Consider the following 16,318-nt stretch of genomic DNA (forward strand, 5'->3'; position numbering starts at 1 on the left):
CCTCCCTGCCTTTCTCTGTCTCTCCTATCCTTCCCCATGCTGAGAATAACTCTATTCTATACTATACCATCTTCCTGTGGCTGATTCCTCAGGGGGAGGAGATGCATGGGTCCACAGAGGCACCCCCTTCCCCACACATTACCGCACCTCCACCAAACATATTACTTCTCTCTTTATTAAAACACAATAGTACTGACACTTCATGGTTTTAATCATTCAACACTTCTATGAGGTAGTTCTGTTGTGAACTTCATTTAGAAGATAAAGCACAGTGAGCTTAAGTGCTTTACTTATGTGTTTGTTTTGCCCAGAGCTCCCCATGAGGGGTGAAGCAGGGTTGTGATCAGCAGCTGCACTCACTAGCAGAGGAAGCACTACATTGATGAGCCTTCTTCCAAACCTCTCGCTGAAGCATGGGGACTTTGCTGTTCACTTTATGGTTTCTGGTGACAGCACAGACCATGAACATGGGCCCAGACAAGGCCCTCGGAGGCAGATCACGAACATCACCATGGCCTCAGGTGGAGATACAGGCTGCTCAGATCAGTATGGCCCCCTGCTGCAGCATGGCCCATGGATATCAACATGGCTTCATGGGCCATGATCCGTGCTCCCACTGGCTGTAAAGAGCAGCATGAATACTGAAATCTTTATATTCAGTATGTTCATTAGCTCTGCCTGTGCTGCTGTACAGACATTTCTCTCTCACTTGGAGGGAGAAGGAGTTGCATAAAACACACAAACAAAAGTAACTCTGGTGCATTTTCTGTTATGTAGAAGGAATCACAGGGACCAAGAGCCAGTGTACTCAGAGCAAACAGCTTTTGGAACAATTGCAGACATCAAAGAAACTCCACAGCTTCCCTATGACCTAGAAACTTTTCCATGTGCCATAAGTGCATGCTGATACCGGATACTGATAACTGCTTTTTCAGGTTAAGGTTTGAGCCAGTTTAGGTGTAACCTGATTTGCCTCTTTTTGCTGTAGTTGTCTGTGCTCTGTAGTCCTTTGACCTTACCCATAGTAAGTCCTTACCCATGTAGTCCTTTCCCATACTTTCTTCAGTCTGCAGTGCTTTTTCCATTGCACTCATTCATAGTCCCCACAGGTACACTAGTAAGAACTAGTCAGGGCAGAAGCCAGCCCCTCATCCACCTCCACCACTGTGATGAACAAATATGTGATGGAGAGATGGGAAAGATGAAAAATCTGAGTAGTGTGTGTGCTGTGGTGAGGACCAGGCTGATGTGAGCGGCCTGTGCTGCCACCCAAGGCCATGGTGATACCCAGGGTCATGCTGCCACTGAGGGCCACGTCTGGGTCCAAGGTCCTACTAGTAGCAGCCTGGGTTGGTGTTGATGTCCATGGCCTGTGTTACCACCAAAGGCCCTGTGTATGTCTGTGTTCTGTGCTGCCACCTGAGGCCATGGTGGTGCCCAGGGTCTGGGCTGCCTCTGAGGGCCTGGTCTGGGATCATAGTTCTACTACAGCTGGGGCCTAAGTTTGCAATCTGTGCTATCACCAGAAACCATGTAGAAGCTCATGATCCGTGCTCCTGCTGACTGTAAGGAGCTAAGAAGCTACTTTTGTGATGATATCAATGACTGCAGATACATAGTTGAGAAAGAAGGACACTAAAGGCTGTGGTGACCTCTACCTCATCCCTAACCTTTATCCCCATAGTGCCATCCTAAACAATAAGCCATCAAAGAGAACTCTTAAAAAAGTGTGATAGGGATGCTGAAGAGCAGCTCTTCACAATTGATAGCTTCTGGTGGAGGTGTGGGAGGAAGGTCTCAGATCTATTTAAGGGGCTGGCCACTAAGAGTTTGGCCGTGCTCCAGTGAGTAAGTACTTAGATAACACGAAATAGACTTGTTCTCTTCCTTTCCTTCTCTCTCTCTTTCTTCCTTCCTTCCTTCCTTCCTTCCTTCCTTCCTTTCTTTCTTTCTTTCTTTCTTCCTTTCTTTCTTCCTTCTTTTCTTCCTTCTTTCTTTTCTTTCTTTTGTACTTTTTAATTTTTATTTTCTTTTTTATGGGAGAGGTCACAAGGGTAGGGAACAGATATGGAAAGACTGGAAAATGAGTGTGATAGGTATGCATGATGTGAAATTTCCAAAGAATCAAGAAAAATATTATGTTAAAAAAATAGAATTAGGCATAGCTTTTTTGGAAGGCCCAAATGTAGTATATGTCCTCTGTTTGCTCTTCCCAGCAAGAAGATAACCTTATGAAGGGTAAAATCAGGTCTTATTAGAATTATGCCCATTCTTTAAGTGGTTCTGTTTAATCTTTACTCATTGTTGATACTTAGAATATTTGTGAAACTGAGTTAATAGTGATATAGAACATCATATTAGTTTCCTTGGTAAACATTAAACTATCAAAAACTATTAAAAATGAAAGAAAATGGAGATGAATTAGATTGTGTTTATTTGTCCAGCATGCTTGCATGTAGGAACTTGCAATGGGGAAATGTGGGTCACAAGTCACAGTTACAGCTTCTCAAGGTTTGAGTGTCCAGAGTGATCTGTGCCAATAGAATTACAGGTGCCCTGCAACTGTCAACTTTTCATTGACATCATGTGAGAATAATTAATAGTTAACTGGACCATTTTTAAGTGGTTGTATGAGATACTTAAGTGTTTGCTCTTATGTTTGAAGTTTATCCTTTACTAAGCATTGAGAACATTTTATTTATCTATCATAGACAGGTATTTTAATTGCAGTACAAGTGACATGCCAAAGTGTCAGGGTTAAGCTTATCACAAACTAATTGATGAAAACTCTAAATCTCAGGGCAGGAGAGATGCCTAAGTGCATTAAGATCACTGGCTGCTCTAACATAGGACCTGGGTTCAGTTCCTTACACCTACATGGTGGCTCACAACTGTCTATAACTCCAACTCCATGGCTCCCAATGACCTCTGCTGGCACTAGGCACACATGCATACATACATTTATAGATGATACATAATGTAGACAATATATCCATATACATAAAATAATCTTTAAGAACTCCGTAAGCTTCATGTTTCTTCTGTAAAGTTGAACAAAAGTAGCTTGGCTCACGACTGTGAGGCTGCAGTGAACTAATGTGTTTGATTACAGCTTTAGACTGTGCTGCTCCCAGCAGGGCCACATAAAGTGCATCAGCGACTTCTGTATTGTATACACTTGGCGTTTAATTGTCCTTACCTACTCTATTGTTATGCCTCTAGATTAACAATAGAATTCTAAAGTGATCTTCAATTTTAGAAACAACAAAATGTCCAAAATTGGCCAATTTTGTTCTTTTAAAAGCAGGCTTATGGAGTTTACTTGTATCCATGAACATCTTGTTAAGACCATGAAAAAATATCTAGTGTCTATGAATAGCATGTCCTCAATGAACTACAAATAGTAAACAAAAAGGAAAAGTGATGTACAGCTGAAGGTTAAACGTGTAAGATTAAAACATAGTAGAGTGTCATTTTTCTTTTAAGCCATCACATTGATGTTTTAAAATATAATAGGTTAGAATCGGGACAAAAGTAGTCACATCACTCTCTAGCAATATAAAATAGTCACAGTCCATTTAGAGGACAATCTGTAACACAGTAGGAGTCACATTGATTTTTGTATTGTTTTGCTGTGGTGATTCTCTTTCAGGAAATATATCCAAAGAAAACAGACCATTAAAAGTATTTTTTAAATGATTACTGTACTTTTATCATTGCTATTACTATGTAAAATGTGTAGAAGGAATTTTTTTGCAGAAGAATGTAAATTAGATTATGAGTGATTTTTTTTTTCCTCACTTCTCTTTGAAAATTAGTGTTTGAGATATTTGGTGGAATTAAAGGAATGGTGGTTTCAAAATTGTTATGTAGTGTAAATTAGATTATTGCCAGGTCTACTAAAAGAATAGAAGATGAATTATTCCTTTTGGGCATATTGTAAACTTGTTAACTTTTAAAAGAATTATACACATCACAAATAAAAGAAAATAGCCGGGTGGTGGTGGCGCACGCCTTTAATCCCAGCACTTGGGAGGCAGAGGCAGGCGGATTTCTGAGTTCGAGGCCAGCCTGGTCTACAGAGTTGAGTTCCAGGACAGCCAGAGCTACACAGAGAAACCCTGTCTCGGAAAAAACCAAAAAAAAAAAAAAAAAAAAAAAAAAAAGAAAAAAAAAAGAAATTCTTGAGTCTGATAGTCATGCCCCTGACATCTTACAAAAGTATGTCTGTCATAAAGTTCATATGACCTGAGATATAGGTTGTAATGGAAGAGTGAAGAGGACCCTTGAAAGGGTCTGATGGCCAGGACTGTGTGCTTATATCTCTCTCTTTATTTCAGAACTGATAGATGTCACCTGCACCCTGCTACTTCTCAACCCAGACTTCACCACTGCATGGAATGTGAGGTATGTTATTTTCTTTCAATGCTAAAATGAAGTTTGTCCAGATTTCTGAAGACATATAACCCTGTGAGTTTCAGCTGCTTGAAAAATGAAATATAAACCAATTGTGCATAGCATCCTGTGTTTACTTCTTAGACAAATTCTTTATAATATCTCCATGGGCCCTCCCATATCAATCGTTAATCAAGAAAATGCCCCAAAGACTTGCCCGTCGACCAGTTTAATGCTGACGTACTCACTTGAGATTCCTCTTCCCAGATGACCCTAGTTTTTGCCAAGTTGACAAGAAACTACTCAACATGATAATAAACTTGGAAGCGATAATTTTTAAACTTTAATATGGTTCACTCATACCATTTCTGGTTTAGTTTCTCTGGGATGAGACCTAGGGATTTGCATATCTATTGTGTTGCAGATGATGCCTATGGGCTGATCTGAGACATAGCCCCCAATCCTCCCTACCTCCTAGCCCTTGGGATTCCAGGCTTCTGCTGTGGCACCTGGTCTGTATGTAGGTTCTGAAGATCAAACTCAAGCCCTCACAGTCTCTCAGGATGACTGAACCATTTCCTCGGCCTTTCTTTTTTGTTGTCTGTTCTTGGTGATTCATCATGAATTTTATTAAAAGCAATAAGGAATGCTTGAATAGAAAAGTAATAGTTTTCTTTTTGTTACAGGAAAGAGCTCATCCTCTCTGGCACTTTAAGTCCAATTAAGGATCTACATCTGGGAAAATTGGCCTTAACTAAGTTTCCTAAGAGTCCAGAGACATGGATTCACAGGTGTGGTTGATTGTTTTGTATTCCTGTCCAGTGTGAAACACGGTTATGTGTTTGTTCAGAATTTGAATTCTAAAGTCACATTGCATACATTTGATTCTAAGAATTATCACTTGTTACCTGAGTGCCCATGGCGGCAAGTCCTTCCAAGTCTGAGTCTTCATATTCACAAAACATGAGCAATACTTACACCTGTCTCATAGACTTCATAGTTCAATGCTTCTGAAATCCTGCATCCAAGCACTGCTCCAGTGCCTGGCACATAGTAAACGCCCACTAATGCCGGCTGCTCTCAGCCATCTGTAACAGTCTCGGAGATTACGTCTAGATACTTCACCATAATACATGTGCTTGTGTAAGTGAATTAGATATTCTAGCTAGTTCGTACAGAAGACACAAAATCCTGCTATTTTATTTATAAGCTGTAAGCCTAGATTTGGCAGATTCTATGCTGTTCTCACCTGTAGCCAAACCGTAGGCCTCTTGTTACTTACTGTTTGAGCTTTGTCCTGGCTGCTTTGCTCCATCAGTCTGTCCTAAGGGGGCATTTCTCTCAGCCACATGCACCTGGCCCATTCCGTCTAATGGAAACCTGTTCCCTCTGTCTTCTTTCTCCTTCTCCCCATGGTCTCTCCCAGGACCCCTCACTTGATTTCAGTCCAGCCTCTCACTGCTGCCCAGTCACAGGCTCTAGCCTTGTATTCACCGTAGCAAGGTCTATACAACAAAGGCCACTGTATGTGAGGATGTGCCTCATCTGTACAACAAAGGCCATTGTGAGGTTGTACCCCGTCTGCACAACAAAGGCCACTGTATGTGAGGATATGCCCCATCTGGATGGCAACCAGATCTTTAGATTTTAGAATTTAGGATTTGTATATCCAGCAACAGACCAACCCCCTATAAGCTTGTGTTCCTAGTAAGCATGGTGGTCTGTCTAGTGGTTGAGATGAATACAAATAAAGTTTAAAGAAGCTAAAGGTAACTGAGGTGATTGATGTTTGAACTAGGTGAAGAGCTATTAAAAACATAAATGTGAAGAACATCTTTAGGGTGGGAATCTGAGACAGCCAGAATACAAGGACAGACTGAAAGTTCTGCTGTTGGGAAACATGCTTTCTGAGGTCTCACGTAACTCCTCTCCCTTCGCTAAGGAACATTAGTGTGGCCTGCTGCATTGCAGAAGTTATTCTCAGTCGGTTTGTCCTCCTTACACCTCAGACATTTCTGTCATGAACACTGTTGGGTTCTTGGGCAGGCTTGAAGTATCAGGGCTGTAACCTTGGGCTAGCATTGTGAGTAGGCTCTTACCATACCACAATTAGTTGTATTTTCTTCCTTACCAAAAATTGGCATGGTATGCCTCAGAGAGCCTTGTGCTAGTGTTGAGGTGGAGAGGTGAGGAAGAGGCTGGTGCTAGAAGGAAACTATTAAATACACATCTCCATTATTGGGGAGGAGATCTGTTGTGAAACTTCATTGTTTAACAGTGAAATGAAATTTTTTACTTGGTTTTTTGTACCTATGGGTTTGAAAATTTTCAATCTGAAAGTATGCTTCCATAGGATTATAAACTGGTTTGAAACCTTTTCTGTTGCTTTTGACTGAAATGTATGCTGGTGCAAAATAGACAGACAAAAGGAAAATCTGTGGTTAAGGATTGCAAACCTTGATGCTTCAATATATTTTATTTTTTCCACATGTAATGCTGAAATATAGAAATTTTGCTTAATGAAAGCTATCAAAACAGAGCCCTTTGTTTGCAAACAAATGCAGGAGAGACACGCACACATACTGACACATGAGTTAGCTGCCTCCTCACTATGCCCTCAACCCTGTGCCCAGCCACACACACACACACACACACACACACACACACACACACACACACACACACACACACACACATATGCAGGCACACTGGCTCCTTCTGTATTTCTTGGTCAAGTAGAGTTTGGAAGTTGGCATTTTGGAACTGATGACTTCTTTTTGACAGATTTTAAGTTTTAGAAGTTTCCTTTCCCTGTCTTGTCATTCTCATGTCCCCCTTCTGGCCCACACTGTTAATTTTACTTTCCAGAGCACCGTAGCAGCAGCCCCTTGATATCCCCATATCCGAGCTTATAGATTATTTTTGTATTACCTGTACATGGAAGCTAAGAACAAGGAAAATAATTGTTTTCCTTTCTCACCAGTGTTCTTCCCTCTTCTTGCCCCCATGTTATATTAACAGGCGCTGGGTGCTGCAGCAGCTAAGTCAGGAAACATCCCTGCCTTCCTCTGTGGCCAAAGGAGGCTCAGGTGCAGTTCCTGCAGAGAGGACACAGCGAATAATACAGGAAGAGATGGAAGTCTGCAGTGAAGCAGCAGGGAGATATCCCAGTAACTATAATGCCTGGTCCCATCGCATCTGGGTTTTACAGAACGTGGCCAAGCTGGATCTGAAGGTAGGACTATTATTTATTCTCCATAGCCAATGCCGTCCATCCACCTTTAAATCTTTGTAGTCATTTATCCCTGAGAGTAATGTTCCAGCAGCCCCAGAGGATCAAGGCAGTTGTGGTTTCCAGAGAAATCCTTATAATTACAGAAGGGTTTGCGTCTCCCACTGGCACAGCTTGAGACACTGGTAAAGGAATTATGTTGGTAGACCAAAGGCATAAAGAACCCAATACAACTCACTAAGATTATTAAACTACTGAGAATTGAAATTATCTCATGGTATTCTCTGGACACATGACAATGAGCTGAAATAGCAGATTCATATTCATATCTTCGCTCTCAGAAAGGAAAGGAGAGCAGGACAGACTTGGAAAAAAGCCTATAAGTCACCTGGGTCCCCAGGCCTCTGCAGGCCTGTGGTATCAGAGTCAGGTGACAGCCATACAGAACGGTGTTCTCCGGTGTGGCTCTCACACCGCATTTGGTTTTTTTTCTCTTTAGAAATGGGGAGATAGGCTGGGCAGTGGTGGTGCATGCCTTTATTCCCAGCACTTGGGAGGCAGAGGCAGGCAGATTTCTGAGTTCGAGGACAGCCAGGGCTACACAAAAACCCTGTCTTGGAACAAAAAAGAAAAAAGAAAAAAAAAAAAGAAGAAATGGGGAGATGGATGTTTCTGGAGAATTTTGAGGCTTCGACTTAACTATACTTGGATCATTTGGAACGTTTGGTACTTATCAGTCACATATGTTCCTTTGTTTTTTTTGTTTTTTTTTTTTTTTTTTTTTTTTTTTTTTTTTGTTGTTGTTGTTGTTACAAAATCATCTCCATTTTTCCTTTGTTGTTTATGGTGTTAGGATTCCATAACAATATAGGGTTCTTTTCTAAAAGCTTCTCAGAGTTGGGGCAATTGAAAGAGGTGATGTTGAAGGTCAGTGTGCTCCAAGAGAGCTTCCTGTAGTTGTGGTTCACCAGCTATGGTCTCTCTTCCAAGTTCCCATTTCCTCATTTCCTAGTCTTTCAGCATAAATATGGTTTTTACTTCCAAGGGAATTTAAACCAACAGAGCAGAGTAGACCTCTCCATCTCTGTCCTTGGCTGTGAGTTTCAGGAGGGAACTACCCAAAGGAGCAGACAGGGCAGACACACTTAGTGTTGCATCAGCCTGCTTCATATTGACCCCTACATTGGAAAGTAATCCTTTGAGATTTTATTTTTAAAATGAAGACTACTGCTTATCTTGATGTTAGTGTGAGGATTGCCTGAGTTAGTGTGCTGAGCATTCTGGGTTTCTTTCACTCAGGTTTCTTTCTCTGTTCTCCTACCAATAAAAAGATTAGGTAAAATGAGCTGCAGCGGCTTCCATCAGCTTAGTGAAGTTTATCACGAGAAATACTTCTGTACTATCATTCCCAGCTGCTGGTACTAGACTGGTACTGTCTACCAGATGAACTCTATTTGAGAGAGCCAACCAACATTTAGAAAGAAGCGTAACTCTTGGAGAGTCTGGGGAGCTCTTGAGTCCAGTCGGAAGCACCAGAAATGATTCAATAGAAACAGCTGCTGAGAGTATAGATGTTCAGGTCATGTGGTTAATGTTAGGGATACTGATTACCGCAGTTTCTTACCTCTGCTCTGTAGCCTGATAGTGGGATAGGGTCTGGGGGTGAATTGGGACTGAAAGGCAGTGAGTTGAAATGTGACGGGAAACTTGCCTGCTCGTCCTGGACCCTTTCAGGGCACATTCTCATAACATCAATGCACCAAGGAGAAATTCTTGGTTATTTGAGACCATCTTATGTTGAATATATAGCTCACTGATTAGATTTGGACTCAGCTCCCTGGATCCACGTTGGTACTCACATCTTGTCCGGTCCTTGAGCTGTCTTCAGGAGGACTTTGCTATGCTTCCCATCGCTGACACCGCTCCACCAGCATTGCTTGCTCTTTGTTTATTTCAGTAAAATGTACTGAAATTGTTTAAAGCCTGTTTCTGTTGTTCTAAGCCTCTGGGCTTTGTGCTTTATCTCTGAGAAGTAGTAGTTAGCAAAAGTAAGACCAACTGAGAAGTGCATTTCAGTCTGAGTGTGGTGGTACACGCTTGGAATCACAGCTACTCAAATAGGAGGCAGGAGGACCACAAGGGGAATGGAATCAGGGCTACATAGTGAACTCAGAGCCACCGTGGATGGGCAATTTAGTGAAATATCATATCAAACTAGAAGTGAGTAGATTAGAGAAGATGTAGCTGAGTACTACAACACCAGACTTGAACACTAGAAGTGCAAAATAAAGATATAGACATTTACAAACAAAGGACAAAAATAGAGTTTTTAAATCTGAGAAGAAAATAGAGACCTGGAGGATGGTATGCTAGGTAAAAATAAACCATGTAAATGTTGTATAATCTCACTTTTATGTGGAATCTAAAAAAGCTTAAATTCATTGGAAACCAAGTAGAATGATAGTTGGAAGAGTTGAGGAAGTGATAAAGAAAGGAGAATTTACTTAGGTGGAATGATTAAGCCCTAAAAACCTCATACAGCTTAGTGTCTGGAATTATAATATCATGGTAGGGCACAAAGTGATTGCTTAGTGGATCACTCAGGGGTTAAGAGCACTTACTCCCAGCTCTAGCAGAGGACTGGAGTTTGTTTCTCAGTGTCCACATGGTGGCTCATAACTGCCTTTAACACCAGTTCTTAGGGATCTGACACCCTCTTCTGACCTCGTCAGGTACACGATACATGCAAACAAAACACTCAGACACAAAAATCAATACATTTTAAAGAATAGTATCTTAGGTATATAGCTAAAGCTTGCTGCAGGTTAAATAGTCTCATGAAAAAAATGATAAGTCTGTTTTTATAATCCCTCAAAATATATACGCTTATGATTACATTGTATATCACAAGTGTACACATTTTTAATAATTACTTGTAGGCTTAGATTTTTCAAAACCTACTTTAATTATGCTTCTTTAATACTCCAGCCTCCCTTCTAGCCTACCACCTACCCAAAGTAGGGGAATAGAAAGGTTAATAAGAAACAGAGGTTGTGTTAACAAATTCAGATAAATTGAAATCATATAACTTTTCTCATCATATGCAATAAAAGTTTAAAAAAAAAACTGAAGGGACAGTAAAAATTAAAAAACAAAAACAAAAACAACAACAACAAAAAAAACCCACAGAGGTTGTGTACCAGTTTAGAAATAGTTCTTTGGAATGATTCCAGTCTTCTTTGTCAGGAGTCCAGTCCACTAGCAAAACACCATACACAAATCAGCAGTGGCAGTCCAGTCTTTTCACCAAACACAGATCAGCAGCAGCTCATCCAGAAGAAACTGGAGGCTTTACTAATTAGCACATGGATCCATGGAAGCTACATGAAGCAGCTGGAATAACACCAGATGTTCTTTAATGTGTTTCTCTATACCAAGACATGGCAACAAAGATTAGCAAAGAAAGCAAGGTGAACCAATTTAAGAGTGTAGTCAGCAAAGACCAGCATAGGCAAAGCCCAATGAAGACCAACAAAGAGTGGCAAAGTGAACTAATGCAAAAGCATTGTCCACTGGTCTTAGAATAGCAGAGAGTTGTAGACAGAAGAATTGCCAAAGATAAATAAACTTCGGCCTCTCCACAGACTCCATACCCCATTGCTGCCTTCCTCAAAGTACTGGTGCTAGGGCAGACCCTGGCAATAAAGACAACTTTATAAGACTAATGACAAATATTATATCGTGCCCTCTTAAGGCTGTACAATTTATCTTTCTGAATAGGAGATTAGATATATACATGATTTCTCAGATATGAGTAGAAATAAGGGAGTAGTCAAATGCTCATCTTGAGGATGAACTGCTGGGTGACAGTGAAAGGTGCTGTTGCAGAATGTTCATTTCAGTAGCAGTGTCCTACTCTTTTGTTACTGTGACCAAACACCTACAAGAAGAAACATGTAGGAGGAGGGTTTTGACTTAGATTTTTTGAGGGGACATTGTCCGTCATGGCAGAAGGAGCATGAGGCAGCTAGCCACATTGAGTCCTCAGTCAGCAATAGAGCAAGGTGAATGCCGCTTCTCAGCATTGAGGATGGGTCAGCCCTTGGTTAAATCATTGTAGAAATACCCAGAAGTCTATTCCACATGATTGTAGATTCAGCTACAGTGAATATTAGCCATCACTAACACACTTAAAATTTAAGCAGAATAGAATCAGTGAATTAATGTGCAGTGTGTTTTTTTTTAAATTCTGCCTTATCATTACTGTTTCTATAATGATCATTTTTTTTTTTTACCACTGTCTTAGTTAAAGTTCAGTTTATTTCATCTTAAAACTCTCAGGTCATATTCTATCACCAAATGAAGTCAGGACAGGAACACAGGCAGAGGCTGTGGAGGAACACTGCTACTCAGCCTGTTTTCTTAAACCATCCAGGACCACTTGCTCAAAGGTGGTACTGCTGCCCATGGGATGATTGGGACATCAATCATCAAGACAAGTACCTCACTTGTCTATGGGCCAGTGTTATGGAGGAATATTCTTAATTAAGATTCATTCTTCTTAAATGACTCTGTTTTGTATCACATTGACAAAAAAACCTAACCAGAATAATCACTTCTGTAATGAGTGGAAAAGTTTCTAGAAAAGCATCTGAGTGCTGGCATGGGGGTTGTCATACTTCCTTCTAGACCTATCAACTCTTCTGTTCTATAGCCTGCTGCTGTGTTGATGTAGTCTTCTTTTCACATGGAAGTTGGAAAAGAGTTGGGACATTTAAGGTATATTCTACAAAGGCACTCATCTTGTAAGCACCTAACATTGAAGCCATTCCTCTGTGTTTTTAAAGTCATCTAAAAGTAATACTGCCTTTGTTTTTAAATCATTGCCTATATATCATTTTATTCTAGTTAAAAAAAAAAACCCTAAAATAAGAAAATGCTCTGAAATTTCTGGTTTGTTTTATGACTTAATATGCATCCTTATACATAGAGAAAGAATAGCATAGGTTTTGTTTCCTTAAGAAGTCTTAAGCTAGGACATATTTATGCATACGTGTGTATGTAGAGGCCAGAGAATGATTTGGGGGTCTTTCTACCATCCCCTCAATTCCCCCCCCCTTGCCATGTTATATGCATGCATGCTGGTGTGCACCAGAGCAAACAGGCAAGCAGCTTTGTCTATTGCTCTTTCTCTTAATTACCTTGCTACAGGATTTCTCACTGGACCAGAAACTCACCCTTCCTGCTAGCTGGCCAGCCAGTGATCTCTTGGCATCTACCTATTACAGGCTTATGCAACTTTCTCCACAGACACTGGACATCTAAACAATTTGAACTCAGATCATCATGCTCATGGAACAAATGCTTTTCCATTGAGACATGTGCGCAGCTCCCACCTTTTTGAGATAAGTCTCATGCTGGACCTGAAGTGTCTAGTCTTAACTGGTCAACAAACCTCTGTGATCCTCCTGCCTTTATCTCCCTGACAAGGGGGTCTATACTCAGGTCTTCATGCTTATGTAGCAAGTACTTCACCAACTGAGTCATCTCCCCAACCCATTTAAGAATATTTTTAAAATAACTAAATTGGTTTTATTGAAAAGCTTTCATCTGTGTGTTGTATTTGCCTCAAAATTAAACAATAAATTAAATCTTTTTTTAAAATAGAAAAATATCTTGTCCGAAAAAATCTAAAAGTTTTTCATGTTAAATGCATTCAGTTTAGATAGCTGTGGTATTATCAGTCTATATTGAGAAGCCACACTAAAAGAAAAAAGCTCCTAAAGACGACTAACTGTCCTATAGACAGTGGGCTGATTCTTAAACGTAATAGCCTTAATGACACTTTTCAGTTAGAGGCTCAAGTAGAAATGGTTGTAGGTTTGCCAAATGTTTTTCTTGGAGACTTGTCAGCTATAGCTTTGTAAATGAATGTAGTAGCAGTGATTGAATCCATCAGAACTTAAGGATCCAGCCCTCAAAGGCTAAGGCAGAAAGATTGTACTATAGGCCAGCCTAGACTATGTCACCAGACTGGTCCTGTCTCAACAAAAGTAAAATTAAAAAACAAACAAACAAACAAACAAAAAAGCCCTTAAAGAAGATATGAAAAACATTTAAATGTATACTTTGCCCATATAGGCCCCCTAGTCTTTTATACTTGCCCCTGGCTTCATTAAACTTCCCACTCATTCATCAAGTCTTTATAATCTACTCTGATACTAATAACCAGAAGAGAATGGAAACATCAACTGGACTGGATAAATACCTGTACCAATTTGTTGTTATATTAAAAATGAAACATCCTTACAATTCAGTGATAAGACACTTGCAACTGTTGTTTACGTGAAAATGTACAAGTACTGTGGAGGTTACAAGGGAAAGGTGGGAAGAGGATCAGCCAGTACCAGAAAACCCTTGCCTGGAACCCTGAAGCCGGTCAAGCTATTTGGGATTGTATTGTCTACACTGGTCTCTGCTCAAGGGTGTGGGATCCTTCCCTTAGCTTACCTGAGTACCGTGATGGCTCTCAGCTGTCTCAGCTATCTCCACTTATGAAGCTGAGGAAAGAGGACCCTACAGGTCTGGGGCCATTCTGGGCTACACAGTGAGCTCCAGAAGTCTAAGCCACAGGGTGAGATCCTGTCTCAAAGCATAACAAAATAAAATAAGAACAAACAGTAAACAACAAGGAAAACCAACTCCTCATGGAAAATGTCAGGCGTTTTATCAGCTACTTGTTCAGACCAGTCTAAGCCATACTTCTTCACAAATGTTGTCCAAACTCATAGCATTCATGTAATGTATTGCTTTGTAATACAATGTTTTAAATACTTTAGAACTGAATTGGATCTCACGGGTTCATTATTGCCATTGAGAGGAGTTTGAGGCAAACTGTGACAGTTGTGAACTCTAGGCAGTTCTATTGTTTGTGCTTCCCTTTAGAATTAAAAGGTGGGACCAAACAGTGTCTGCCTTTATAGCATTTATTGTGAGAAGTAGTTACTTAGAGTCTCTTTCTGAAAGCATAGTGTATATTTGTACAAGTTGAATATAAGAAGTATTAAATGTAATAAGAATCAAAACCACCTCTGAATTTATATTGTGTATTTTGCCTTCTACAACAGTATTACATGTAAATAAATACCCTAAAAGTTCATTAATTTTTGTTCTTGTTTGTTTCTGGCTTTGGGTGGTAGTGATGGTGGTGATGGTTATCCACAGTGTGGTAAGATGAAGGGGAAGAATAGCGAGTCTGTAAACTCTGTGCTCAAAAAAAAAAAAAAAAAATCCTTTTTTGCTTTATAAAGTAAGAGGGAAGTTAGCTGGTTAGCTGCATTCTGCATCCAAGAGAACATTATGCAGGATTTTGTACAATGTTGATGAAAAAGGAAAAACCTTTGTGAGTGTTCTTCTCACTTCCCTTTTTCTTCCTACAAGATTCTTCTTGATGAACTATCTTCTACGAAACACTGGGCGTCCATGCATGTCTCAGACCACAGTGGATTTCACTATCGCCAGTTCTTGCTAAAGTCGTTGATTAGCCAGACTACTATAGAGAGTGCTGTAACACAGCACAACTCTTTGAAAAATGAGCCAAAAGATGAAGAAGCAGCAGCATCAACAGAGGAGCCAAGTGTGAATCTTCCCCAGCTCCTAGAAGAAGAGGTGGAATTCTGCACAGATCTTATTGATTCCTATCCAGGACATGAAACCCTTTGGTGTCACAGGTAAGAAAGAGAAAACCCATCTCTTGTGATTTACTGGGTGTGTCCATATGAGACTGCAGAGCCTGAGGTATCTGACTTCTGGGGAGTTTTCCTGGCTGAGTGAGGAAGGGCTTTTGTTCATCATCTTACCACCATTGTCCTTGTTAATAGGAGGTTTCTCACCCTAACTACACAACAGAATGACTTGTGTTACTTCCAACATAATACAGAAACAATAGAAAACTTAAAAATGTTTCATAACTCTTTGAAGATATCATGGATAGAATGGTACCTACCATGTGTTTTTAAGAAAAGTAAAAACCTTCCAGATCATTTTGACGTAAGATTGAAACTAATGATTAGATTATGGGATAAAAGATAAGCTTTATCTTTGCCCCTACTCTAATGATCTTCAACTTAATTAAGTATGATAACAAATAGAAAGCCAGCAACTTTATTAACCTGGATTTTTAGTACATTTGATATTATAGAATTCATGTTGGAATGAAGCCCAGTTGAGTTAGCGCATTGCTTCAGTTATTTGGATCTTTATTTGGAAGTATCTCAGTCTTTACAAGTCCAAAGTCTGCTTCAGGCCATAGGATTCAGTGTAAAGCAAAAGGCTTGTCTTTGCTAGCCAGGGATAAGGCCTGTGGGAACTGCATTCCTAAGTCAGCTGAGTCCCCACACCTGTCTCCAGCCTAACCTTGCTCATGGATACTCAGTCTGTTAGCTGCTAATCCACATTAAGTACATTCAGAAGGCAGAAGTTATCTCATTTTGTAGAACGGTCAGGAGGAGACAGTGGTCTTTTCTTTCCATAGCAAAGCATTCTGATTGTATGGTCTAAGAAAGACAGGACATGAGGCTCTTGTTTAGAGACTTTGCTGTTGTGCTGTATCTCCTCATCACAATAGCAAGGCCTCAGGGACTTAAAATGTTGATATTTAAGGCCTCAGCCCTTGAATGAAGGATGAAGTGT

General features: G+C 40.2%; 1 protein-coding gene across 2 annotated transcripts in view; it reads left to right on the forward strand.

The window, feature by feature from the left end:
• Positions 1-16,318, forward strand: part of Ptar1 (protein prenyltransferase alpha subunit repeat containing 1) — a 37,858-nt gene that overhangs the window by 11,672 nt on the left and 9,868 nt on the right. For both annotated transcript variants that reach the window (XM_031389960.1, XM_031389961.1), the window contains exons 3-6: positions 4,341-4,407; positions 5,082-5,186; positions 7,417-7,630; positions 15,068-15,357. In XM_031389960.1, the coding sequence (XP_031245820.1) occupies positions 4,341-4,407; positions 5,082-5,186; positions 7,417-7,630; positions 15,068-15,357 (676 nt within the window). The remainder of the gene's footprint in view (positions 1-4,340; positions 4,408-5,081; positions 5,187-7,416; positions 7,631-15,067; positions 15,358-16,318) is intronic.

This window comes from Mastomys coucha, unplaced genomic scaffold (genome assembly GCF_008632895.1).
Source record: "Mastomys coucha isolate ucsf_1 unplaced genomic scaffold, UCSF_Mcou_1 pScaffold21, whole genome shotgun sequence".
Taxonomy (NCBI): Eukaryota; Metazoa; Chordata; class Mammalia; order Rodentia; family Muridae; genus Mastomys; species Mastomys coucha.